The 25888-nt window shown below is 43.4% G+C and overlaps 1 protein-coding gene across 1 annotated transcript; it reads left to right on the plus strand.

Moving 5' to 3' along the window:
- On the plus strand, window positions 24238-25669 carry LOC8066771. The gene is made up of 3 exons (XM_002439540.2): window positions 24238-24481; window positions 25002-25292; window positions 25384-25669. The coding sequence occupies exons 1-3, from the start codon at window positions 24284-24286 to the stop codon at window positions 25462-25464; spliced, it is 570 nt and encodes a 189-aa protein (XP_002439585.2). The 5' UTR covers window positions 24238-24283; the 3' UTR covers window positions 25465-25669.

Below are 25888 nucleotides of genomic sequence, written 5' to 3' on the forward strand. Positions count from 1 at the left end.
AGCGGGAAAAACACCAACCCCACCTATGAGTTTTATAACCCATCGGCACTAGCTCGCCAACTGGCTTTTGGTCAACTGCCGATCAGACTTTGTTATGCCGATGTGGTAAAACCAAGAGAGACAATAACCAATGGACTTGAGTGGATTAGGATAGCTCAACTCTAGCCAAATCCCGATATGACAGACATCGATCTATCGACCTGGGTTCCAGCTCTCTTCATTACCCAGTTGTATAAACAATGATGGGAAGTATGGAAGGAGCATCTGTTTAGAGCATCGGCTCATACATACCGCGACATGATTGGTCCCGACTACAAAGTCCCCGATAACATCGTAAGTTCTTCACCGATACCTCAGTTCCTTTGTTATCATTAATCTTATCGGCAACATATTTGTTTCTATTTCAACAGGCTGATGACCCAGCACCGACAATCAGCATAAATGGGAGGCCGATCGAACTTCTTCAATCAGGCCCAATTCCTTGATCGGCCGCAACGCACCAAGCCTATCGGCTCTGATGCACCGCAATGTGCGCTTCAAGAAGACGACCACCATACCGTCGAAAACATCTCCATCGATTGCTGCTGCTACTCTAGCATAGGCTTTTAAGGTGAACTCTTAATTTCCTTTGTTTATACCGATTTCATTCCATACTTACAATATCTTTTCAGGGTACATCGGCTGCAACGGGAACTTCATCGGTAACTTTTATTCTTTAGCATAATCTCCACCAATATCTTTTCATATTTCAACTTATGAAATTTTGGTTGTTACAACAGCAGACTGATAAATCGGCAAAGACCAGAAGTGCTCAAACATCAGGTGCCGATGCCCCTCAATGCAGCCAAGCTCCAGCCAAAAGAAAGGGTCCCAAAAGCACCAAGACTGAGTCGAAGCGCCAGAAGACAACACCAAATTATCCACCTCGTCCAGTGTCCCCAATCCAGGTAGAATCATCTCCTTCTCCACCGGAACCCAGATGCAAGAAGTACCTTCTCCTCCTCGACCAGTACCCCAGCCGCAAGAAACACCAGCCGATGTTTCTGAACAGATTGCCGATCCGGCTGATCTGGGCACATCATCGGTCGTCCCTCCAGAATAGACCATCACTATAGCCCCTCAAGGTAAAGTACTGATCACAGAACTATTACCAATGAATTTATCTTATAAGCTATAATCATCCTTGTAACTTTTCAGTTGAAGTCATTCCATCGGCACCCCAGCCGATCAAACTATAGTACCAGCTGCATCTCCACGTCAGAGGCAGGAAATCACCCTGAAGCAAGTAAGATATCTGATTTTCAGACTTCACATTATCAACACTTAATCTTTGAGTAACTTATATTCTTCTTTTTCTAGGAACAAGACTCCCAGATAGTCTGTTCTCCTTTGCCATCGATATCTCCGATGATGAAGGCGAAGAAGCAAGCTCTTCTCAGGCAGTTCGAATCTCATCGGCAGAAATTAAAGCCAAGTTGGAAGATTTGTTAGCCCTGCTGCACCAGGACAAAGCCCGGCTAGGAGATGATTCCGATCAGGCCAAAGTTATATTCAAGACCCTCCGTGGTCAAATTCTAGCCGATGCAGAAGAAGTTCTCTTCCAAGCTGCTCACTTAGAAAGTCGCCAACTCTAGTATCAGAAGGCCACCCAGCGTCTTGCCGATAGAGCTGCTCATGCCTCGCTCATAGAGGAAATGATGCAAGTAAAGCACACTGCCGATGAGAAACACAAGAGCATCGGCATTCTGCAATCCTCAGGAGATGAGTTGAAACAAAAGATCTCCACTCTATCGGTAAAAAGAGAAGCCCTGTTGGCCGAACTTAAGCAAGTGGAAGAGGCCTTGATTCAAGCTCAGCAAGAAGAAAGCCAGCTGCCTAATACGCTCAAAACTCTTCAGCAAGAGAGGGACGTCCAAGCCCATAAAGCACTACAGATGAGGAAGAAGCTAAAACCGGTGGAGGGTTTTGCCGATGAAGACACTTGAGAAATTGAAGAGGCCAATCAGATTCGTCTGCGTGCCATATCAGCCATCCAAGCTCCGTTGAACCTGTGAACTCTTCATTGGCAGCTTGTTTAATTCTGCTCTCAAAAACTTTTAATCATTTTGGTGCAGCCGATAGGACTGTTATCGGCACTTAAACATTATGCATGGTTCCAAATACACTTTATCCAGCCGATATGATTATCATCGTCATTTGAACTTCTATGCATCAATCCAGTGTGGCAGACCCCCCTAAGTGTTTGGGCCCACCGGCACCTGTCATTGTCCCAAAGACCTCTGACGGTGATGCCGGGGATCCTCCCACTCTAGAAGTCCGATGAGCATCTCAGGACGCTCATTCTACCGCTACCAGGGGCGTATCAAACAAGCTCGTCTTCACCACCAGCGATGGTCAATTAACGAAAATTTCTTCTTCTCGCCCTTATAGGATAGCAAGTGGCCACCTTAACACCAGGATCACTCGTTGCGAAGCCATTGCAGTATCACAGACGACACAAGACCAAAATAAGCTCTCAGAGTAAAACAGCGGAAGTATTACATAACTTAATTTACAAAAGGAGTTCTTCCAAATAGTAGAGTGTTATTACAAGCCAGGTCCAGCAGAGCAACTTAAACTTTAGTACTCAGGTTACAAATTTACAGACCCTGCCCATGGGTCACGCTCACTCTTCCTCGTCGTCAACCTTGACGACAGACACACAACAGGGTCCGAAACAGGTCGGCTCCTGAGCTTCACCTGCAACAGGGTTTATAAAACCCTGAGTACGGGAGTACTCAACAAGACTTACCCGGCGGAAAAAGAGAAGAAAATAGGAATGCAGGCTTGGGGTAGACAAGGGGAGGCTGAGCAAGGAGCCAAAGTGTTTTGCTAAAAGCTTACTAATAGTGCATCCTTACTTTCAAGTTTTACCCGTGAATTCCTCTCCTTAAGAGGTCGAGGAGTTCGAGGACAGTCTATCTAGTTGCTTCTCACAGACAAGTCTGTAAATTTCTAGTCCTTAATCAAAATATTATCTATTCATCGGCCATAGCTTCATGTCACTCTGAGTCCGGGAATTGGGATCCGAACCTCATGAGACATTTCCCCCTTTCTCATTTTATCACTTAGTTGCATATTTAACTACGATGAGGGTTGAAGGAATTGAGTCTCCCAATCGGGGAGCAACGACGATTCGAATCGCTTAGCAATCCAGCTGGAGTTCCTAACCACCCGACATATGTAGAACCAAATCTTGCATATGTCAACCCAAATCAAGCTCTCCTCAAATTTGACTAGGTTCGCGGCACCCGTGAGCACAGTACCCCACCATCCTACAGCCGATCTAGATGTTTCCCGGTCATCTCAGATCCGTAAGGTGGGTACACGCTACTCTCGCCATCGCTCCACGCCCAGTGCGCGAGTAGCTGTTCGCATCGAGGGATTACAAGACCGGGCTTACCGAGGGCAAGTGGCTAGTACTATAAATTCTCAACCCAGTAGGCCATCAACGGACCGGTCCTTAACCGACTCAGTTGGAGACACTACTTTAAGACTCCATTCTTAAAGCAAGTCCACCGACCGGTCTCAAGTTGAAACATCATTGACCATAAGTGTATTCCACAACAACCCTTCAAACTTTCTTGTATGAAAACCTATCTAGTAGCAGGGCTAAGCATCACTACGCAGTTTTAAAACAAAACAGGTGCCAAGGACAAGATAACAAATATCAAGGTAATAAATGCAACAAGTAGGTTAACCCAATTCTCAACTTCCTAATGCAGCATTTTCAATTCATAAGTGATAAAAGATTTAAAACATTCAAGGAGGGGTTAATGCATCCGGGGCTTGCCTTGGTTGCAGGGCAGAGAGGGACCCTCGGAGACTTCCCAAGTCTCGGATCCTACTTCCTCGAACGGAGCACCGACCTCGGGGTTCGGTTCAACGGTCGCTCCTTCGGTCACGTGCACTATACGCAAAATGATGTATGCTCATGATATGCGTATGACAGGTATGTAAGAAGGACCAAATTAAGTACAACTGGCCTTCTTGGTGCAACACAGACTAATCAATAATTAAAGTTGTTTAGCATCTTAGCGTCTTTACCCAAGAGGTTGCATCTGTAAACTAAGATTCCTCTTAATTCATAATTACCCTAAATTGACTAATTATTAATCCCTTTTACCTTAATTAATTTTTAATTAAGTATTAAAGACAGTAATTAAGCATTAATACCAAACAATAATTAAATGCCAAAGGTCATTAAGATTAATGACCTCAGGTCATCACACAATCCCAAAATCACACAAACCCTAATTATGATGATTTAACTAATTATTATCTAATTTTTTTAGCATTATTATTTAATTATTAATTAAGGGTATAATAATATTTTATTCAAACATTATCCAAATGCCACCAAATTTTGTGTGGAGCCAGGGAATAACATTTAGAGGCACCCCACAAATTTTGGTGATTTTTGGACATATCAATAAATTATTAAAATTCATAGAAGTTTTATTCATTAAATAAAAGAGGCAATTTTTATATATTTGCAAACTACTAGAAAATAGAACCTAATATTTTTCCCGTGTTCTATGCATTTCATAGAACCTAAACAAAAATTTTCATGATTTTTGGATCAGTACATAATGTATTACACAAAATCAAACATAAAGCACTTTTAAATCGCAAAAGGAAAAAGGAAAACAAATTGCAACCGGGAGAGGCCCAGCCAAAAGGCCCGCAGGCCGGCCCATCCGGCCGTTGCGCGCGCCCTCGCCTCCACTCAGGCGTCGCTGACTGCGGGCCCCCGCTGTCAGCTTCGCCTTCAAGCTCCGGCCGGCCGAATCGACGGCGCGACCGAGCCATCCACGCCATCCTCGCCCCTCGCGACTCGCTGGTCGTGTTCTCCACTTCATGGCGCACCTCTGGACCCCCTAAACACTCGCTCTCCCCTAGTCTAGCTTCCACGGCCACGGGCGCGGCGGACGGCCACCTCGGCCGAGCGAACGCCGGCCACTACGAGCAAGTAGAACGCGAATTAAGTAGCGCATAAGCATGGGTGGCTCACCGCGATCTCAGCGAAGCAAACGACGGCAGTGGAGGAGCTCGGAGCAGGCCTAGCCGCGGTGAGGTGCTCGCGGCGGCGCTTAGGCCGGAGTCGGGAGAGAAGCGGCTCGGTTGCGAGCTAGGAGGGGCTAGCGCTTGCGCTCAGGGGCGAAATTGATAGCGGAGCTCAGGGCGGTGCTGCTGGTGTGGTTAGGCGGCTCGGAAAGGGAGTGGGCACGACGAATTTCGAGGGCGACGAAGTTCACCGGCGTCGGGCGCGAGGGAAACAAATGGAGCATGCCGGCCGGTGGAGAGGCTTAAATTGCGAACGGAAGAGATGCCCGGCTTCCACGTTGCCTGGCGACGCAGGCAAGCAAGCAGGCTGCGTGCCTGCACGCGCGCACGTGGCGCTGCGCGCACGGCGGCCGCGCTGGACAGGGGCCGGTGATCCTCATCGGATCACTGTAGCTGGCCCTTATCCCCTCTTCTTTTTGTCCCTTTGCAAATTTCGGCCAAAATTTGAACTGAAGCCAAATTTCCACCAAAATGAAAGTTGTGCAAAATTTTATAAGCTACAAATCATATTTTGGTGACCAAGGCTAAATCTGAGTGGAAATTGGTTAATTTGGCCAAACAGTTTGAAGTTGAAAACCCCATTCAAGGAAATTCAAATTTTTGAATTGGGGCAGATCAGAATTTCCAAAATTACTTTTGATTTTCCACAACAACTTGAAAAACTACCAACATGAAAGTTGTTCAACTTTTTGAGCTCTACAACTTTCATGTTGGTTACTTTTCAAAATTCCAAATAGATTTTGAATTGGAGATTCAAATTAGAAAAGGGGATACTTTTCGGAAATCTGTATTCTCAAAATTACTTTGAATTTTGTATTGAAACTTCAAAAACTCAAAACACCAAAGTTGTACATCTTGACAAGATCTACAACTTTTCTTTTGAACTCAACTTCAAATTTTGATTGGTTTTTAAATTGTGCAAAAGGGGGCAATTCTAGGGTTCAAAAATCAGGGTTTCCCCCCTAATCTTTCGGAAACCTTTCACCCTAGGGTTTTAGCAACCAACACAAGCATCAATACACAATATAAGCACACTTTAATTCCCTAGGCACATTCAACCAAATTATACTTATTTTAAGTTAGTGCATCAGGATGTGCTCACCAAACATGCTATGCAATGCTTATGATGACATGATCCAATTTTAGTAACCGTAACATCGGGGATGTTACAGCCCTTCCCCCTTAAAGAAATCTCGTCCCCGGGATTTAAAGCCTTAGGGTATGTAATGGAAAAGGAAATTTGTCAAACTCCTTCATCTTCAACTTTCTCATAATACAAGGAGCTGGGAAAGACTACTCAAATATAAACATATATGTACACAAAGTACATGGCTTTGGCTACTCTTTTCCTTCACTAGAGTACACTCCATATTTATCAGATGTTGTCTTGAAGAGATCCGTGGAACTCAGGAAAATTCTCCAGTAGATAATCTTCAGATTCCCATGTGGCTTCCTCTTCAGAGTGCTGGCTCCATTGCACCTTGTACCATTTGGTAGTTGTCCTTCGAGTAACTCTATTCCTTTGGTCCAATACTCGGATAGGATATTCCGCATAAGTCAGATCCAGTTCAAGTTCCACACCTTCAATATCTTGCACCCGATCTGGTACTCGAAGACACTTTTTCAGTTGAGACACATGAAATACATTGTGTATCCCGGATAATCGTTTGGGCAGTTTAAGGCGGTAAGCTACCTGTCCACATCGGTCAATGATTGGAAATGGACCAATGTACCGGGGCGCTAACTTGCCTTTAACGCCAAAACGATTTACCCCTTTCATTGGGGATACTTTTAGATATACATGGTCACCTTTGGCGAATCTTAAGGGTCGACGTCTTTTATCGGCATAGGTTTTCTGTCGGCACTGAGCAACTTTCAAGTTATTTTGGATTTGTCTAACTTTATTCTCAGTCTCTTTTACTAAGTCAACCCAAAGAACCACCTTTCTCTAGGTTCCGACCAATGTAGTGGAGTTCGACATCGTCGGCCATATAGTGCCTCAAAGGGAGCCATCTTAATACTTTCTTGGTAGCTATTGTTGTAGGAAAACTCTGCTAGAGGCAGGCAGTCATCCCACTTATCTGGAAAATTTAGGGCACAAGATCTTAATAGATCTTCTAGGGTTTGATTCACCCTCTCTATTTGAACACTTGTTTGAGGGTGGTAGGCGGTACTGTATAACAGCTTGGTGCCCAAAGATTCATGTAAGCATTTCCAGAACTGGGAGACAAATTGTGTGCCTCTATCTAACACTATTGTCTTTGGCAATCCATGCAGACTTAGTATACAATCAAAATAAATCTTAGCATAAGTGGAGGCAGGATATAATATCATTATAGGCAAGAAGTGTGTTGTTTTGGTGAGATGATCCACAATGACCCAAATTGAATCAAAGCCTTTGGCCGTCTTGGGCAACCCTACTATGAAATCCATACTTATGTCATCCCATTTCCATGCTGGAATAGGCAAGGGTTGCAATTCTCCAGCGGATTTGAGATGAATAGCTTTGACTTTTCGGCAGGTATCGCATTGGGCCACATAGCGAGCTATTTCTATCTTCATTTTTGTCCACCAAAACCTTTGCTTTAGGTCCTGATACATCTTATTACTTCCCGGATGAATAGAATACCTCGTGGTATGAGCTTCATCCAGGATTTGTTGACGTAGCTCAGGTACCTTTGGAACCACTAACCGGTTCTTGAACCAGATTACTCCAGCATCATCCACCTTAAAGTCTGTGGGTGCTCTATTAGAAATTTTCTCTTTAAGATATTTCATGCCTTTATCCTCTTTTTGTGCCTTTATGATTTGAGCTTCGAGATTGAAATCAACTGTTAGATTGGCAAGGCTTCCTTGGGAAATCATTTCTATCCCCAGGTTCTCTAGCTCTTGGCACAAGGTTATGTCTTTAGGCGTCACTGTTAAGCAATTACAGTGATCCTTACGACTGAGGGCATCAGCTACTACATTCGCCTTGCCAGGATGATAATGCACCTCAAGGTCGTAATCTTTGATTAATTCTAGCCACCTTCGCTGGCGCATATTCAGTTCAGCTTGAGTGAAGATGTATTTCAAGCTCTTGTGATCCGTGTATAGATGACAGGTGTTCCCTAACAGATAATGGCGCCAGATCTTTAATGCATGCACTACGGCGGCTAGTTCAAGATCATGGGTTGGGTAATTCTCTTCATGTGGTTTAAGCTGTCTGGAAGCATATGCAATTACTCGACCCTCCTGCATTAGCACACAGCCTATCCCAATCCCTGATGCGTCACAATACACCTGATGCATATTCAATATCTGGCTGGGCTAAGACAGGTGCAGTTGTCAATAACCTTTTCAGAGTCTGAAAGGCTTGCTCACATTGAGGTGACCAAACAAATTTTGTTTGATTCTTGAGCAAGATTGTGATTGGTTTGGCGACTCTTGAAAAGTCCGGAATAAAGCGATGGTAATATCCCGCCATACCCAGAAAACTACGGACCTCATGTACCGTAGTCGGGGGCTTCCAATTCAACACATCTTCTACTTTACCTGGGTCTATAGCGACTCCCTCCGCTGATAAAACATGACCCAGGAAATGGACTTTGTCCAGCCAGAACTCACATTTGCTGAACTTGGCATATAGCCGATGTTCCCTAAGGCAGGTCAGCACAATCCTCAGATGTTCAGCATGTTCTTTCTTAGTTTTGGAATAGATCAGAATGTCATCAATGAAGACGACCACGAATTTGTCCAGCTCTGGCATGAAGACAGAGTTCATCAAGTACATGAAATGGGCCGGTGCATTGGTCAACCCAAAAGACATCACCAAGTATTCATACAGCCCATAACGGGTTGTAAAAGCTGTCTTGGGTACATCTTCCGGCTTAATTTTAATTTGGTGGTACCCTGATCTCAAATCAATTTTTGAGAATACTTTGGCCCCGGCTAACTGGTCAAATAGTAAGTCAATACGGGGCAATGGGTACTTGTTTTTAATCGTCACCTCATTCAGGGGACGATAATCGACACACAGCCTTAACGTTTGATCTTTCTTTTTCACGAATAAGGTTGGGTAACCCAATGGAGAGGAACTGGGCTGGATAAAACCTTTTTGCATCAACTCTTGTAGTTGGGTTTTTAATTCGACCAGTTCTTTTGGTGCCATTCTGTAGGCCCTTCGAGATATTGGGGCTGTCCCTGGTTTCAATTCTATACTGAACTGGACATCCTGGTCCGGTGGCAGACCTGGTAAGTCTTCAGGAAATACATCCGGAAAATCCTGAACTACCGGGATATTTTTGACTGCCGACACATTAGTGGCATGAACCTGCCCAATTGCCCGTTTGGGAGAAACTAACTGGATTAGAAGGTAAGAATTCTCATTGGGCAATGGGATTTTAATGGTTCGATGCAAAGTGTCTAGCACAACCCCTCGTTGTGCCATCCAGTTCATGCCTAGTATGACATCAATATCTTGGTCTTTAAGAACACTCATGCTAGTGGGAAAACTATGCCCACCAAATTCGATGGGTATCTGGTGAACCATTTCTTTAGAACTCAGCCGTCCTCCTGGCGACTGTATATAAAAATGATCTTGTGTTTCCCCAATGGGTATGCCATGCTTTAACACAAAGGTGCGATTGATGAATGTATGAGATGCACCAGAATCGAAAAGCATTAAAGCAGGATGTTTCGCGACAGGAAACGTACCCATCATTACTGGTTCACCCTCCGGGATCGTCTCCACCCATGTATGTAAGATTTGTCCCACTTTCTTCGCTGGTTTACCCCTTTGCATATTTTGTCCTTTCTGGGCCCCAGTCCTAAATTGGCTCGACTAGGGTTGGCCCATGGGTGGCCTTTGGAAAGTGGGGTTGGTTTGCCGGGGGTAGGGGCACTCTTTGGAAAAATGCCCAGGCTTACCACAATTGAAACAAGGATAATTGTGGTTGGGCAGAGCAGTGGGGCGAACACCTGGGGCGTTCGGCTGGCGTGGTGCAGGGACGATGGCAGTAGGTCGAGGGTATACCTGCTGCACTGGTCTATATTGTGGAGGGGAAAAAGGACCACGATAAGGTAACGGCACTGGAAAACATCCGTGGCCCTGCGGATGATAAATGATTCTCTGGCGCTTTTGACCGCGACCAGAGAAGGAGGAAGAAGCAGCATTTTTCTTGGCCTCTTTGTGCTTTCTATTCTTTTCTTATGAGGCGATGGCAATATTTACCGCCTCGTAGAAGGTAGCATTTTGACAGGTGGTCATCATGGTCTGAAGTTTGGTATTTAGACCACGCATGAAACAGGCTTTCTTCTTTCTATCCGTGTTCACATGGTCTGTGGCATATTGAGAAAGATGATTAAATTTTGCCACATACTCCATGACACTTTTATCGCCTTGCTGCAAGGCGAGAAATTCTTCGGCCTTCATGGCCATGAGCCCTTCAGGGATGTAATGGGCACGGAACGCGTCCTTAAACTCTGTCCAGGTGACCTGGTGTCCTAGAGCTTGGATAGCTAGAAAATTCTCCCACCAGGCACCCGCAGCTCCCTGAAGCTGCTGAGCTGCGAACAGGGGCTTCTGAGTTTCCGAACATTGGATCAGACTGAACTTGTGCTCCATAGTCCGGAGCCAGTTATCCGCTTCTAACAGTTCATCACCCTTGGTGAATACCGAGGGCCTTGTCTCGGTAAAGTCCACGTACCGAGCTGCTCCCTCCCCATTGTGCTGTGCTCTGAAGTTTGGGGCGGGGTGTGGTTGGCGTTGTGCTAACTCGCGCAACAAGCGAGCGTTGTTAGTAGTGGCACTCAAAAGAACAGCAATGGCATCAGCCAGGGAAGGTGGAGCAGGTGGAGGGTTGGGAATATCCTCCCCTCCCTGCGATGTCCCGGCTCCATCAGATCCTCGAGTACGCATCGGCATCTGCTACAAGAGTCATATGTACTTGTTACCACATGAAATTCTTAACTTAGAATATATCTTACATACTTCCATTTATTTATCACGCATCAGTTCAACACACTGGAAATAAACAAGTACAACTTTTAAAAGAAAAGACACTATACTACAAACCTGACCCTACTACGGTCGACTAGGAATCCTACAACGACGTTGCCCGCAGCTTCACCGAACTAGTCGGTGTGGCCAGAGCCATAGCCCGGGTCATCATTGCCATCATCCTAATTACCCCCCGGGTTGTCGTCACCAGAGTCAGACTCCTCTTCATCACTGAGGCCTTGATCGAGATCCCCATCGTCCGCCAACTCTCCGTCCGTATCCATCTCTCCTTCGCCTGGAGGTGGATGGAGCTGATGATATATGCAACATCACGATATTGCATTGCCAAGTCGTGGACGGTGTCTAAATGATGTGCCAGCTCAAGCTTCTCCAGCTGTAGCTGGTCCTCCCGCTGCCATGCGACATCCCTCTGCGCGGTGACAGTGGCCGTCATCTTCACGTACAGATCTTTAAGGTACTTGATTTTGTCCAGCTTCGCCTTCATCCTGGTCAGCTCGTGCCTGTGGGCGCTCCTGGCCTCCTCTTCTCGGGCAATAGCGGCGTTCCTTTCTTCTACCATACGAGACAGCATCGCCTCGCAGTTCTCGGTGGCTTGTGTTTGCTTTAATAGTTGAGCTTTCAGTTCGCCAATCTCCATGACGTTGTACATCCTTTCTCTCGTCACTTCGGTCAGCTCAGCGGACAACTTCTCCACCTCCTGCTGAGGCGGTGAACGGCTACTGCTTGCTTGATCGCCTCGCGGGGCCAACTGATGTCTGGGGACCCCTTTTGGACCAGTCCTCTTGCGCGGGGTCTGCTTCCAGCGGCCCATCCTGTAGAGGGTAAGTTTAGATTAGTAAGGGGGACCTTAAAGGTTAGCAAGAATGGGATTGGTTCTATGCAACTCAACCCAACAAGAAGGAGGGAATTTAACCAAGTGATATATCATGATGCATGCACGTACTTACGATTCCTATTAGCAATTCATAATGATATTACTTTAATTTTTTACAACATAGGGCAATACTTTATGTTGCTCCTCCAAACCACTTCAAAAATTCTAAGAAGGCCTACAGACAGGGGTAAGATAAGACTAAAGCACTTGGACTCAAAAGAGGCAAGTTTATAGCATCGGATCCAAATGGGTTTTGAAGTTTTTCAAAAGATACAGCAGTCGCCTTAGCAACGAATGCTCTGATACCAGCTGTGGCAGAACCCCCTAAGTGTTTGGGCCCACCGGCACCTGTCATTGTCCCAAAGACCTCTGACGGTGATGCCGGGGATCCTCCAGCTCTAGAAGTCGGATGAGCATCTCATGACGCTCATTGCACCGCTACTTGGGGCGTATCAAACAAGCTTGTCTTGACCACCAGCGATGGTCAATTAACGAAAATTTCTTCTTCTCGCCCTTATAGGATAGCAAGTGGCCACCTTAACACCAGGATCACTCGTTGCGAAGACATTGCAGTATCACAGACGACACAAAACCAAAATAAGCTCTTAGAGTAAAACAGCGGAAGTATTACATAACTTAATTTACAAAAGGAGTTCTTCCAAATAGTAGAGTGTTATTACAAGCCAGGTCCAGCGGAGGAACTTAAACTTTAGTACACAGGTTACAAATTTACAGACCCTGCCCATGGGTCACGCTCACTCTTCCTCGTCGTCAACCTCGACGACACACACACAACAGGGTCCGAAATAGGTCGGCTTCTGAGCTTCACCTGCAATAGGGGTTATAAAACCCTGAGTATGGGAGTACTCAACAAGACTTACCCGGTGGAAAAAGAGAAGAAAATAGGAATGCAGGCTTGGGGTAGACAAGGGGTGGCTGAGCAAGGAGCCAAAGTGTTTTGCTAAAAGCTTACTAATAGTGCATCCTTACTTTCAAGTTTTACCCACGAATTCCTCTCCTTAAGAGGTCGAGGAGTTGGAGGACAGTCTATCTAGTTGCTTCTCATATACAAGTCTGTAAATTCCTAGTCCTTAATCAAAATATTATCTATTCATCGGCCATAGCTTCATGTCACTCTGACTCCGGGAATTGGGATCCGAACCTCATGAGACATTTCCCCCTTTCTCATTTTATCACTTAGTTGCATATTTAACTACGATGAGGGTCGAAGGAATTGAGTCTCCCAATCGGGGAGCAACGACGATTCGAATCGCTTAGCAATCCAGCTAGAGTTCCTAACCATCCGACATATGTAGAACCAAATCTTGCATATGTCAACCCAAATCAAGCTCTCCTCAAATTTGACTAGGTTCGCGGCACCCGAGAGCACAGTACCCCACCATCCTACAACCGATCTAGATGTTTCCCGGTCATCTCAGATCCGTAAGGTGGGTACACGCTACTCTCGCCATCGCTCCACGCCCAGTGCGCGAGTAGCTGTTCGCATCGAGGGATTACAAGACCGGGCTTACCGAGGGCAAGTGGCTAGTACTATAAATTCTCAACCCAGCAGGCCATCAACGGACCAGTCCTTAACCGACTCAGTTGGAGACACTACTTTAAGACTCCATTCTTAAAGCAAGTCCACCGACCAGTCTCAAGTTGAAACATCATTGACCATAAGTGTATTCCACAACAACCCTTCAAACTTTCTTGTTTGAAAACCTATCTAGTAGCAGGGCTAAGCATCACTACGCAGTTTTAAAACAAAACAGGTGCAAAGGACAAGATAACAAATATCAAGGTAATAAATGCAACAAGTAGGTTAACCCAATTCTCAACTTCCTAATGCAACATTTTCAATTCATAAGTGATAAAAGATTTCAAATATTCAAGGAGGGGTTAATGCATCCGAGGCTTGCCTTGGTTGCAGGGCAGAGAGAGACCCTCGAAGACTTCCCAAGTCTCGGATCCTACTTCCTCGAACGGAGCACCGACCTCGGGGTTCGGTTCAACGGTCGCTCCTTCGGTCACGTGCACTATACGCAAAATGATGTATGCTCATGATATGCGTATGACAGGTATGTAAGAAGGACCAAATTAAGTACAACTGGCCTTCTTGGTGCAACACAGACTAATCAATAATTAAAGTTGTTTAGCATCTTAGCGTCTTTACCCAAGAGGTTGCATCTGTAAACCAAGATTCCTCTTAATTCATAATTACCCTAAATTAACTAATTATTAATCTCTTTTACCTTAATTAATTCTTAATTAAGTATTAAAGACAGTAATTAAGCATTAATACCAAACAATAATTAAATGCCAAAGGTCATTAAGATTAATGACCTCAGGTCATCACACAATCCCAAAATCACACAAACCCTAATTATGAGGATTTAACTAATTATTATCTAATTTTTTTAGCATTATTATTTAATTATTAATTAAGGGTATAATAATATTTTATTCAAACATTATCCAAATGCCACCAAATTATGTGTGGAGCCAGGGAATAACATTCAGAGGCACCACACAAATTTTGGTGATTTTTGGACATATCAATAAATTATTAAAATTCATAGAAGTTTTATTCATTAAATAAAAGAGGCAATTTTTATATATTTGCAAACTACTAGAAAATATAACCTAATATTTTTCCCGTGTTCTATGCATTTCATAGAACCTATACAAAAATTTTCATGATTTTTGGATCAGTACATAATTTATTACACAAAATCAAACATAAAGCACTTTTAAATCGAAAAGGAAAAAGGAAAACAAATTGCAACCGGGAGAGGCCCAGCCAAAAGGCCCGCAGGCCGGCCCATCCGGGCGCTGCGCGCGCCCTCGCCTCCACTCAGGCGTCGCTGACAGCGGGCCCCCGCTGTCAGCTTCGCCTTCAAGCTCCGGCCGGCCGAATCGACGGTGCGACCGAGCCATCCGCGCCATCCTCGCCCCTCGCGACTCGCTGGTCGTGTTCTCCACTTCATGGCGCACCTCTGGACCCCCTAAACACTCGCTCTCCCCTAGTCTAGCTTCCACGGCCATGGGCGCGGCGGACGGCCACCTCGGCCGAGCGAACACCGGCCACTACGAGCAAGTAGAACGCGAATTAGGTAGCGCATAAGCATCAGTGGCTCACCGCGATCTCAGCGAAGCAAACGACGGTGGTGGAGGAGCTCAGAGCAGGCCTAGCCGCGGTGAGGTGCTCGCGGCGGCGCTTCGGCCAGAGTCGGGAGAGAAGCGGCTCGGTTGCGACCTAGGAGGGGCTAGCGCTTGCGCTCAGGGGCGAAATTGATAGCGGAGCTCAGGGCGGTGCTGCTGGTGTGCTTAGGCGGCTCGGAAAGGGAGTGGGCACGACGAATTTCGAGGGCGACGAAGTTCACCGGCGTCGGGCGCGAGGGAAACAAATGGAGCATGTCGGCCGGTGGAGAGGCTTAAATCGCGAACGGAAGAGATGCCCGGCTTCCACGTTGCCTGGCGACGCAAGCAAGCAAGCTGGCTGCGTGCCTGCATGCACGCACGCGGCGCTGCGCGCGCGGCGGCCGCGCTGGACAGGGGCCGGTGATCCTCATCGGATCACTGTAGCTGGCCCTTATCCCCTCTTCTTTCTGTCCCTTTGCAAATTTCGGCCAAAATTTGAACTGAAGCCAAATTTCCACCAAAATGAAAGTTGTGCAAAATTTTATAAGCTACAAATCATATTTTGGTGACCAAGGCTAAATCTGAGTGGAAATAGGTTAATTTGGCGAAACAGTTTGAATTTCAAAACCCCATTCAAGGAAATTCAAATTTTTGAATTGGGGCAGATCAGAATTTCCAAAATTACTTTTGATTTTCGACAACAACTTGAAAAAATCCCAACATGAAAGTTGTTCAACTTTTTGAGCTCTACAACTTTCATGTTGGTCACTTTTCAAAATTCCAAATAGATTTTGAATTGGAGATTCAAATTAGAAAAGGGGACACTTTCCGGAAATCTGTATTTTCAAAATTGCTTTGAATTTTGTATTGAAACTTTAAAAACTCAAAACACCAAAGTTGTACATCTTGACAAGATCTACAACTTTGCTTTTGAACTCAACTTCAAATTTTGCTTGGTTTTTAAATTGTGCAAAAGGGGGCAATTCTAGGGTTCAAAAATCAGGGTTTCCCCCTTAATCTTTCGGAAACCTTTCACCCTAGGGTTTTAGCAACCAACACAAGCATCAATACACAATGTAAGCACACTTTAATTCCCTTGGCACATTCAACCAAATTAAACTTATTTTAAGTTAGTGCATCAGGATGTGCTCACCAAACATGCTATGCAATGCTTATGATGACATGATCTAATTTTAGTAACCGTAACATCGGGGATGTTACATCCAGATACTAGGATAGTATCTCTTTAAATACTTTCCATTTAATGCTCTGGGAGTAGATCGACTTATCCGGGAGCATTACCAGGAGCAGATCGACTTATCCGATAAGGACCCTCCCAGTTAGGAGACCATTTTCCAAACTTTGAACTTTTAGTCCCAATCGGTAGAATCAACTTCCACACTAAATTTCCATCAGCAAACTCTTTGGCCTTTACTTTCTTATCATACCATTTAGCAACTCCCTTTTTATTTTCTTCTATGCTAATCAAAGCTCGCATCCGATGCCCTGCCAAATCATCCAACTCATCTTTCATTAAGGTGGCATGGTCATCGGCATTTAACTGATCTTGAGAAAAGATCCACCTAGAACCAGCTTTTATCTCCCATGGTAATACCGCATCATGCCCATACACCAATTGATAGGGTGAGACTTTGGTTGAGCCATGACATGCCTTCTGATATGACCACAAAGCTTCATTTAACAATGTGTGCCATCTCCTAGGATTTTCTTCAATTTTCCACTTGATGAGCTAAATAATCCCTTTGTTAGAAGCTTCAACCTTCCCGTTAGCTTGAGCATAGTAAGGAGAAGAATTCAACACCTTAATTCCCATACTGATTGCAAACTCATCAAACTCCCCCGATGTAAACATAGTACCCAGATCGGTAGTAATTGTTTGGGGAATACCAAATCGGTAAACAATATGCTCCTTTACCAAATCAATCATATTGGCCGATGTTACTTTCTTCAAAGGAATAGCTTCAACCCATTTAGTAAAATAATCAGTGGCAACTAAGATAAACTTATGCACCTTGCTTGATGGTGGATCCAAAACTGGAGGATTTGCCAAATAATTCTTGATTTTATCCAATGCTAATTGTTGCTCTTTTCCCCACACAAATTCTTGATCGGCTTTTAACTTAAGCAAAGGGCTAAAAGCACGAATCTTACCTAACAAATTAGATATAAACTGTCTGATAAAATTAATCTTGCTGATCAATGATTGAAGTTCAGTCTTATTGGTGGGAGCAACTATTTTGTTGATGGTATCAATAGATCTCATACTAATTTCAATCCCTCTTTGATGCACCATCAAACCAAGAAATTGTCCTGCCGATACACCAAATGCACATTTATTAGGATTGATTTTTAAACCATGCTTCCTTGTGCACTCCAACACCTTTCGCAAATCGGCTAGATGTCTTATGAAATATCCAGACATAACCACCACATCATCAATATAGATTTCCACCAACTTGCTGATGAATTCGTGGAAAATAAAATTCATAGATCTCCGATAAGTAGCACCAGCATTTTTCAAGACAAAAGTCATGACTATCCATTCACACAATCCAACATGACCAGGACATCTAAATGCAGTCTTGGGAATATCTTCTTCAGCCATGAATATTTGATTGTATCCTGCATTGCCATCCATAAAGCTAATGATCCGATGTCCAGCTGCAACATCAACCAATAGATCGGCAACTGGCATTGGATAACCATCCATCGGCATAACTTTGTTGAGGTTCCTAAAGTCAATGCAAACACGAAGCTTCCCATTCTTCTTATAAGCAGGGACAACATTACAAATCCATTCGGCATACCGACATTGCCGAATAAATTTAACTTCAATAAGTTTAGTTATTTTGGCCTTTATATCAGGGAGTATATTAGGATTGCATCGGCGTGCTGGTTGCTGATGTGGCCAAAATCCAGACTTAATAGGCAACTGATGTTCAACGATTGATCGGTCTAAACCAGGCATCTCAGTATAATCCCAAGCAAAGCAATCTTTATATTCCTTTAACAAATTGGTTAACTGCTGCTTACACTCAGAATCTAATTTAGCACTATGAAAAGTAGGTCTTGGCTTATCGCCATTACCTATATCTACTTCTACTAGACCATCAGCCGATGTAAACCCCTGACCTAACTTTCCATCATCGGTGAACCTATCCATTAAAACTCTTCATGAGAACCGACTGCTTGGATCGGTGGGATTTCATAGTTGGCAACCTTGAGAAAATCCTTCTCCTAAACTTCCCCTGAAATGCATCTGGTCCTCTCATAAGTATCTGATTCTGCCGATGTAATGACATATGAAGAATCTCCGGGGACAATTTCAATTTTGTCACCTACCCATTGAAGCTGGCACTGGTGCATTGTAGAAGGAATGCAACAATTGGCATGAATCCAGTCTCTCCCCAATAGCAAATTGTATGCACCTTTTCCACAGATGACAAATAAAGTTGTCGGAAAAGTTTTGCTGCTGATGGTCAATTCAACACATATGGCCCCCTTGACTGGAGACACATTCCCTTCAAAATCTTTCAACATTATATCGGTCTTGGTCAAATCCTGATCCCCTTTGCCAAGCTTTCGATAGACTGCGTATGGCATAATGTTGATAGCAGCTCCACCATCAATGAGTATCTTAGACATCGGCTGTCCATCAACCCTGCCCTTAACAAACAAGGCTTTAAGATGCTGTCTTTCATCATCAGAAGGCTTCTCAAACATGGCTGGCACTAGATCGAGCGCTAATTGAGCTATCTAGTTAGGGAAGTTTACTTCCTCATCATCACTAATGGGTGCAAGAAACTCCATCGACAACATAAATACCATTGTGTGGTACCGATCGAACGCAGACGGTGACGTGTCCGTGGGTGATCCCTTTTACTCCAAGGAGCAGCAGGACCAGCAGCAGCTTCCCTTCACCGAAGGCAAGTACACCTATTCACTTAATTAATTATGCATCTACATGTGTCTAATTTTGATAACCCTAAGGACATCCTAGCTACCTGACTATATATTTATGACACCTATTGGTAGAATGCATGTGGGTAGCTTTGCTAGTGCTTTAATTAATTGAGACTTTACTATCACTCTGACTTTAATGAATATGATGACAAATGTTGGTAAAAGGGCTATGGTGCAATTGACTTCGGTCAGGTTGACCTAGACCCTCTGTAAGGACTTCTCTGTAAGCGAATATCCGGGACATACAGTGCAACCATGATGGTTATATGGCTCTAACTTTAGCTCAGTAGTAGGATCTCATCTAGCTGGTTAGAGGTTACCCGAAAGGGCGCAAGAGGGGCTTGCCACTTTAGGTATAGAACTGCTTTTGTTCCTATGTGTATAGCCGTGATGGAAATGTGCCATAGGAAAGGGGGTCCTCTATATATGCCTGCTAAGGAAACCTCACGGCCCTAACTGGTTAGACGAGGCCTATGGAAGGCTTCATAGTGTTCCTTGCCCGCTCACCTTGGCAATGTTAGTGGGTCTTGCAAACTCCGGGCATATGGGCAACACGACTTATGGGAAAAGTGCACACCTCTGCGCAGAGTTTGATCAAACTGGTATACTAGCCGTGCTCTCGGACATGAGCGGCCTTGGACCCTTACGGAGTAGTTGGGTGTGGAAGGTTATGGGGGGAATGACATGAAAATCTGACGCATTGATCGTGATGATTAATGTGGTTTAACCGTGATGGTGATGGTGTTAGCTGTTGACGGTCCTTAAGTACCAAATATAATCATCAAATGAATAAAGAAAAGGATCCAAATATAACTAACACCCAAACTTAGGCTTTTATCTGACAGAATTCCACGAGTTTTGCTATTTGTCTATTTCTGCAAGGCATTATCAAGAAATATGGAGGAAAGGCCCACATGTCAGGTTTACATAGAGATATTAACGTGCCACACAATTTTCTATCATCTAGAAGACTCCAGAAGCCACGGGAACGAACGGGAAGGCGATCGGGCCCGGGGCTAGGGCCCCCGCCCTGAGTTAGAGTCCAATCAGGACCCGTCACACATACTAGCACATACATATGTTCTTATTAGTATGTTCTATCAATTTTTTAATATTTGACATGCATCTGTGCCTTGCAGAATACAATATGATCAGCAGAAGATGTGTTATGGTCCAAATCCGCAGTCTAATATCAGTAAAAGGGTTGGGTATCCGAACCCAATGAGAATATGTGAAAATGAGCCAAAATTCATAGTTGGTGCAGATAACGATGAATTAAAGGGGTTGACACATGAAGAAGCAATGGAACATACAGATGAAATGAGGAAGAACTTTGAAGCTAAATACGTCGTCTACCTAGGACACCAATGCTTCAGTATCAACACAAGGAATCCGTAGTGACCCCGTATAACTTTGCGTAAGTGTGAGTTTGCATACATCAAATGCATAATTTGGATACACATGCATCACAAATTTAATTCATGCAGGGACCACTGGATCTGCTTCATCATTCATCCTAGGGATGGAAAGGTGCTGGTCCTGGACTCTGCAGATTATAATCCTTCAACTTATGCAGCATTCATGGCCGAGCGGTAAGCCGAGATGTTCATTCGTACTTTTTCGATGAGATCGAGTATGAGAATAACATGGTCATTCTTTTCGAGATCATAGGGCATATAAGTTTTATAAGATTAAAGGCCGAAGGTGCGAGTCATCAAAACCAGGGCAGCCACTGCAAATGTTTTATAATTGGCCCCTACATATGGAAAATTATGAATACATATCATATCATATATGATGGAACAAATATCCATAATGACCACTTGGCAATTTTATGTAGTTCCACTAGTAACGAGCGAGATTGGTCCTCTTTGGATTCTATGTGTGCGAGTTTATGAGAGAGAACAGAAGATACATAAGTAAAGTAACCGTTCTAAGGTAATATATACTAATAGTGATTTATATAATAGTGATTTATATAGTTGTGTCATTGATGTTACAAATCTATTACTTATAATAATAAATATATGGCAGTTATAACCTTACATTCTAGAAATATGATGTAAAAAAGGTGAAGCACATGACCCAAAATGTTTTATACTACATAGTTGAGGACCTATGCACAGACATCTTAAAAGAAGTCATTTCATGTGAAGGAAAATATCACGATGCCACCAGCATCTTAGCAAGGCCAGACTACAGAGTGCTAACGGAGATTAGTAGACTAAACCTTAGTCGAGATGAATATTAGAGCAGAGGTGAAAAATTTGATGTATGTAATATGTGATGTGTATACATTTAATTAATCTTTGCAAGCATAAACTTTGATGTATATAAATATGTAATATAATTAAATTATATGTTCCTATAGTTGACATGATCCAATAGATTTATATATATATATATATATATATATATATATATATATATATATATATATATATATATATATATATATATATATATACATTTTCCGTACTCCCGAGAGTAATTACTCTCATCTTTAATTAACCACATTACGTATGTATTCATATTTGTTTATCGGTTTGGGTATGTTCATATACTTATATTAAGATACTCTAGATCTTACCATGCGAAAGATTCCAAAGAAATTTGTATTCTATAATATATTACAAAAATGCCACTATTGTAGTATATATAATAAGTATAACCACATACTCTATGTATGCATTCATACTTAACATATATACTATCTTAGATGGTTTAGTATAACCATATACTTCGTCTACATACACTTCATCGGGTCATAAATGCCCTAAATCTAGAGATATACACATGGAAGTAACTACTACTGTGGGTAAAAAGGAATATTATATATATATATAATATGGTTTGGAGGGAATATTTGAAAAAGGCCGGGGAATATTTGAAAACTTTCCACAAGCGATTTTGTTAAGAAAACAGCCAGTGGAAATATAATTACACTGGCGGTTCTCTTTAACAAACTGCCAGTGTGGCAGTTATCTTATCCAACCGCCAGTGGAAAATGTGTTTCCGACCCAACGCTGACGGTTTTGAAAAATGTCTGTGCAAATATGTTGAACCGCCAATACAGGGCTTTATTGTACTGGTGACTTTTTAGTCTATATATTGTTTCTTGACAATTATCGGATATGTTAAAAAAATACTTATTTAAAAATACTTATATTGTGGATTTGCTTTAATTTTGCAAGTAAAATTAGTTTATACTCCCTCCGTCCACGAAAGAGTCAATTTCTAGAGTTATCCTAAGTCAAACTTTTTAAACTTTGACCAAATTTCTAGAAAAAAATGTTAGGATTTATAGTATCAAATTAGTATTATTAGATTCATCATAGAATATATTTTTATATAATGTGTATTTTATATTATAGATGGTGTTACTCTTTTCTATAAAGTTAGTCAAACTTTTAAAAGTTTGACTGACACGGATCTTAGGAATTGATTCTTTCAGGGACGGAGGGAGTATATTATAAGATTTTATATAAGTATGGCGTAGAGGGGTCATCGCGACTTGCCCAAGGGAGGACCGGCACTGGAGAGGCGCAGGTAGCCAACGTGACGCACACTCATTCGCCGGGCAAGCTGGCTTGCCCCAGAGCGAGGCCAGAGGCACGGGCACTGCTGCTGGCCACTGGACGCGCGCGAACCGTGATCGAGGCCGGCCGCGGGTTCGAGATCCCGACATCATGCATATCTGCGCGCGCGAGCGTATGCTCGCATGCATATGCGACCTGAATTGATGGAGCCACCACCTAGCAACGGGCGGCCGGGCGTGGGCTGCTGCAGGGTGTGGCCGTGGCTGCCTGCAGGCGAAGGGAAGGCCAGGGCTGATCACGGGAGCCCTGTAGTATGTGAGCATGGGAGGGATGGCGCCAAAGCTGCGCGCTCACGAGGCGGCCTCTCGCCTTGCCGTCTACCGCGAGCCTTATTCCTGGCGAGCGTACGCTTGTGAACCCTCGCTTGTATATATGTGCATGCTGATATATGCTCTCCCCCGTGTACGCATCCGGGCCATGCATGCGTGCGTGGCTCTGTCCAGCTGGAAATCGTATGTGGAGAGTTTTTGTTCCTGTTCGTGGCAGAGCTAGCAGACGTATGTATGTGATGCTGCAACCTTTGTTTTCTTCTTGTATTCCATTATGTATGTATATGATGAGATGACATAATATATAGCTGATTGTAACACAATACATAAATATAACCTCTTCCCGCGTTTCTCTCTATAAGCTAAGTAGCTAGTTTGTGTGTTTACAAAAGTTAGGGTTGCTTAATCTTTTTTTTATATAATCATCAGTAGAACCAGTTAATCTTGATGTGTGCCAATGGGAAAGGTAATATTTAATCTTTCCTTTCATATAGAAAAGGTCGAAGAGATGATAATCTTTGATAAAAAGGGAGAGATAATTAATCTTCCAAGAGCTGGAAAGTTGGGGCTTTGCAGTGATCAATGCAGGTGATGTGGTGGCTCCCACCTCCCCTTGCCATATGCTTTGGTCATGGCATAAGCACTGATGCGCCAAGCATTGTCATATAGTAATGGGTAGAGAATGTAGGAGGCATTTGTTTAGGGGGAAACAATGAGGGGGGGAATTTGATGTTTTGTAACCATCCTGATTCGGTCAGGGGTCATGTGATGAAAAAGTACATTCCTTTGTACTTTCCTTATGTGTGTATGTGTGCGTGTGTCTGTGTGAACCCCATTTGGTTACGGCATACAAGTTCCCTGCCCTTGCACACTGAGAGTTGGCCTATAATCTGGGTGTCCATCGGCGACTCTTAACTTTCCTCGTCTAATCAGGCTTTCATTTATTTATTTCCTCGATCTGTGCTTATTTTCTGCCTTGATTAATTGCGTACGCTCTACTAATATGGCAGATATATACTAGTATACGAACAACGGATGAGTTTTATATATAATTAAACCGTTAGAATTTTGAATTAGTGTTGTCTAGACAAAGACTGTAGGTCCAGAAAATCATTCCGTGTCGCTCGGAGTAAAAACATTAATTTTTGTTACAATATAATTGGTCAAAATTGAACTGTATCCGAAAAATGGTTGTACAATAAGTGCAGTCATTCATTAGCCTTTAAAGACTTCCGTGCATGTATAACCGCGTCACTCTCCTCCCGCGGCGCCGGAGGGGGGGGAGGGGGATGTCTTGTGCGGAGAAATGCCTATATATAGCTCTGCTCGGCTCGCCGTAGGTGACTCGTTCAACAAGGAGAAAGCAGAGAGAGGGCAACATCGATTAGAGATAGATACAGAGGGAAACTGGAGAGTCTTGAGGGTGATGGTTTCCAGGGAGCAGAAGCGAGGAGTTTTGCATGAGAAGCTGCAGATTCTCCGCAGCGTTACTCATTCTCATGCGGTAATTTCCATCTTCTTCTCTTTCGTATGTTGTTCATTCTTGTTGACGATTTCACATCCATCGACCTCTTGTTATGTATGTGAACATATATCCTCGTTTTTTTTTCCTGAAACAATACACATCGTCCTCTAGCTATCTAAGTGAAGGAATTTCAGCAAATTGCTATTACGGTTAACTATTTTTATGTCAGTTGTTGTTTTCTGTCACAAATGAGGCAATGATCATTTAAATCACTTCGTCAATTGAACATTTTCAGTCATTCATTTCTTTCATTCAATCGACATGATAACATCTTGCAGAATGACCACCATATATAGTAAACCACAGGTCCAAACATCCATTATGTCCGAACCAATAAACAGCCCAAACTATTGATCCCCGAAGAGATATGTGAAAACCACAAAGTGGTTTGTACAGAGTTGCTAATGATAGCATTTTTACTATTTATTAATCATTCATCTTTCAGTTCAGTTCAATAATGACCAAGAAACTGAAGTTATAGAACACATGTGTCATGCAGGGGGATAAAATGTCAATAATAGCGGACGCATCATTGTACATCAAAGATCTACAGCAGAAAATTGCGAAGCTAAACCAAGAGATTGCATCTGCACAACACGCCAATGTTTGCCAACCATTGGTGAGTGTTGGAGTCCTGGACAAGGGTTTCCTCATTAATGTGTTCATGGACAAGAGCTGCCCACCAGGACTACTTGCTTGTATCCTTGAGGCATTTGACGAGATTGGGCTCACAGTGCTTGAGGCTAGGGCTACATGTGCTGGTTCATTTCGTCTAGAAGCTGTAGGAGAGGTGCTAACGAAAAAATTACACTATAAGCAAATGCGTAGGCTCTAATTGCTGTTCAAATCCGATTTATATTTGTTTATTATTGAAATTCCAGGAAGAAGGTGAGGGCCTAATCGACGCACATGCAGTGGAGAAAGCAGTAGTTCAAGCAATCAAGAATTGTCCTACAAACTAATCAACCTTGTCCAATTCGATCGAGTTGATGCTGATGGAGCACAAAATTTATGTTGAGACTCGATGCTATACATATTGATTCCCGTCGTACTTTTTGAAGAGAGCAAATCATAATTTCTCTTCCTGCAAGAAGCCAGTCTTGCTATTAGTTAGGAACATTTGTGGTCTTCTTTTGGCAATGCCTATATATCGTAATTCAGCTTGCATATCTAAATTTTAGATTAAACGTATTACTCTAGCATGACCGGAGATGGCATGGCTAGCCCCCATCACCCCTCTTCTCAGCCGGGGTGTTCCATGCCCATGCTTGTTGGTAAAAATACCTATATATACAGGTGGGTAGCCTGGTAGCTTTTTTTTAGACAATGAAAAATTCCGGCTTCAGTCCTCTTCAAAGAATAAACATCAGTCCAAACTTGAACAAA

Source organism: Sorghum bicolor, chromosome 9, assembly GCF_000003195.3.
Source record: "Sorghum bicolor cultivar BTx623 chromosome 9, Sorghum_bicolor_NCBIv3, whole genome shotgun sequence".
NCBI lineage: Eukaryota > Viridiplantae > Streptophyta > Magnoliopsida > Poales > Poaceae > Sorghum > Sorghum bicolor.

Coding starts and splice junctions, on each gene's coding strand:
- LOC8066771 (XM_002439540.2), top strand. CDS start 24,284: ATGCCTATATATAGCTCTGCTCGGCTCGCCGTAGGTGACTCGTTCAAC. Junction 24,482..25,001: donor GCGTTACTCATTCTCATGCG/GTAATTTCCATC, acceptor TGTGTCATGCAG/GGGGATAAAATGTCAATAAT. Junction 25,293..25,383: donor GTCTAGAAGCTGTAGGAGAG/GTGCTAACGAAA, acceptor TTGAAATTCCAG/GAAGAAGGTGAGGGCCTAAT.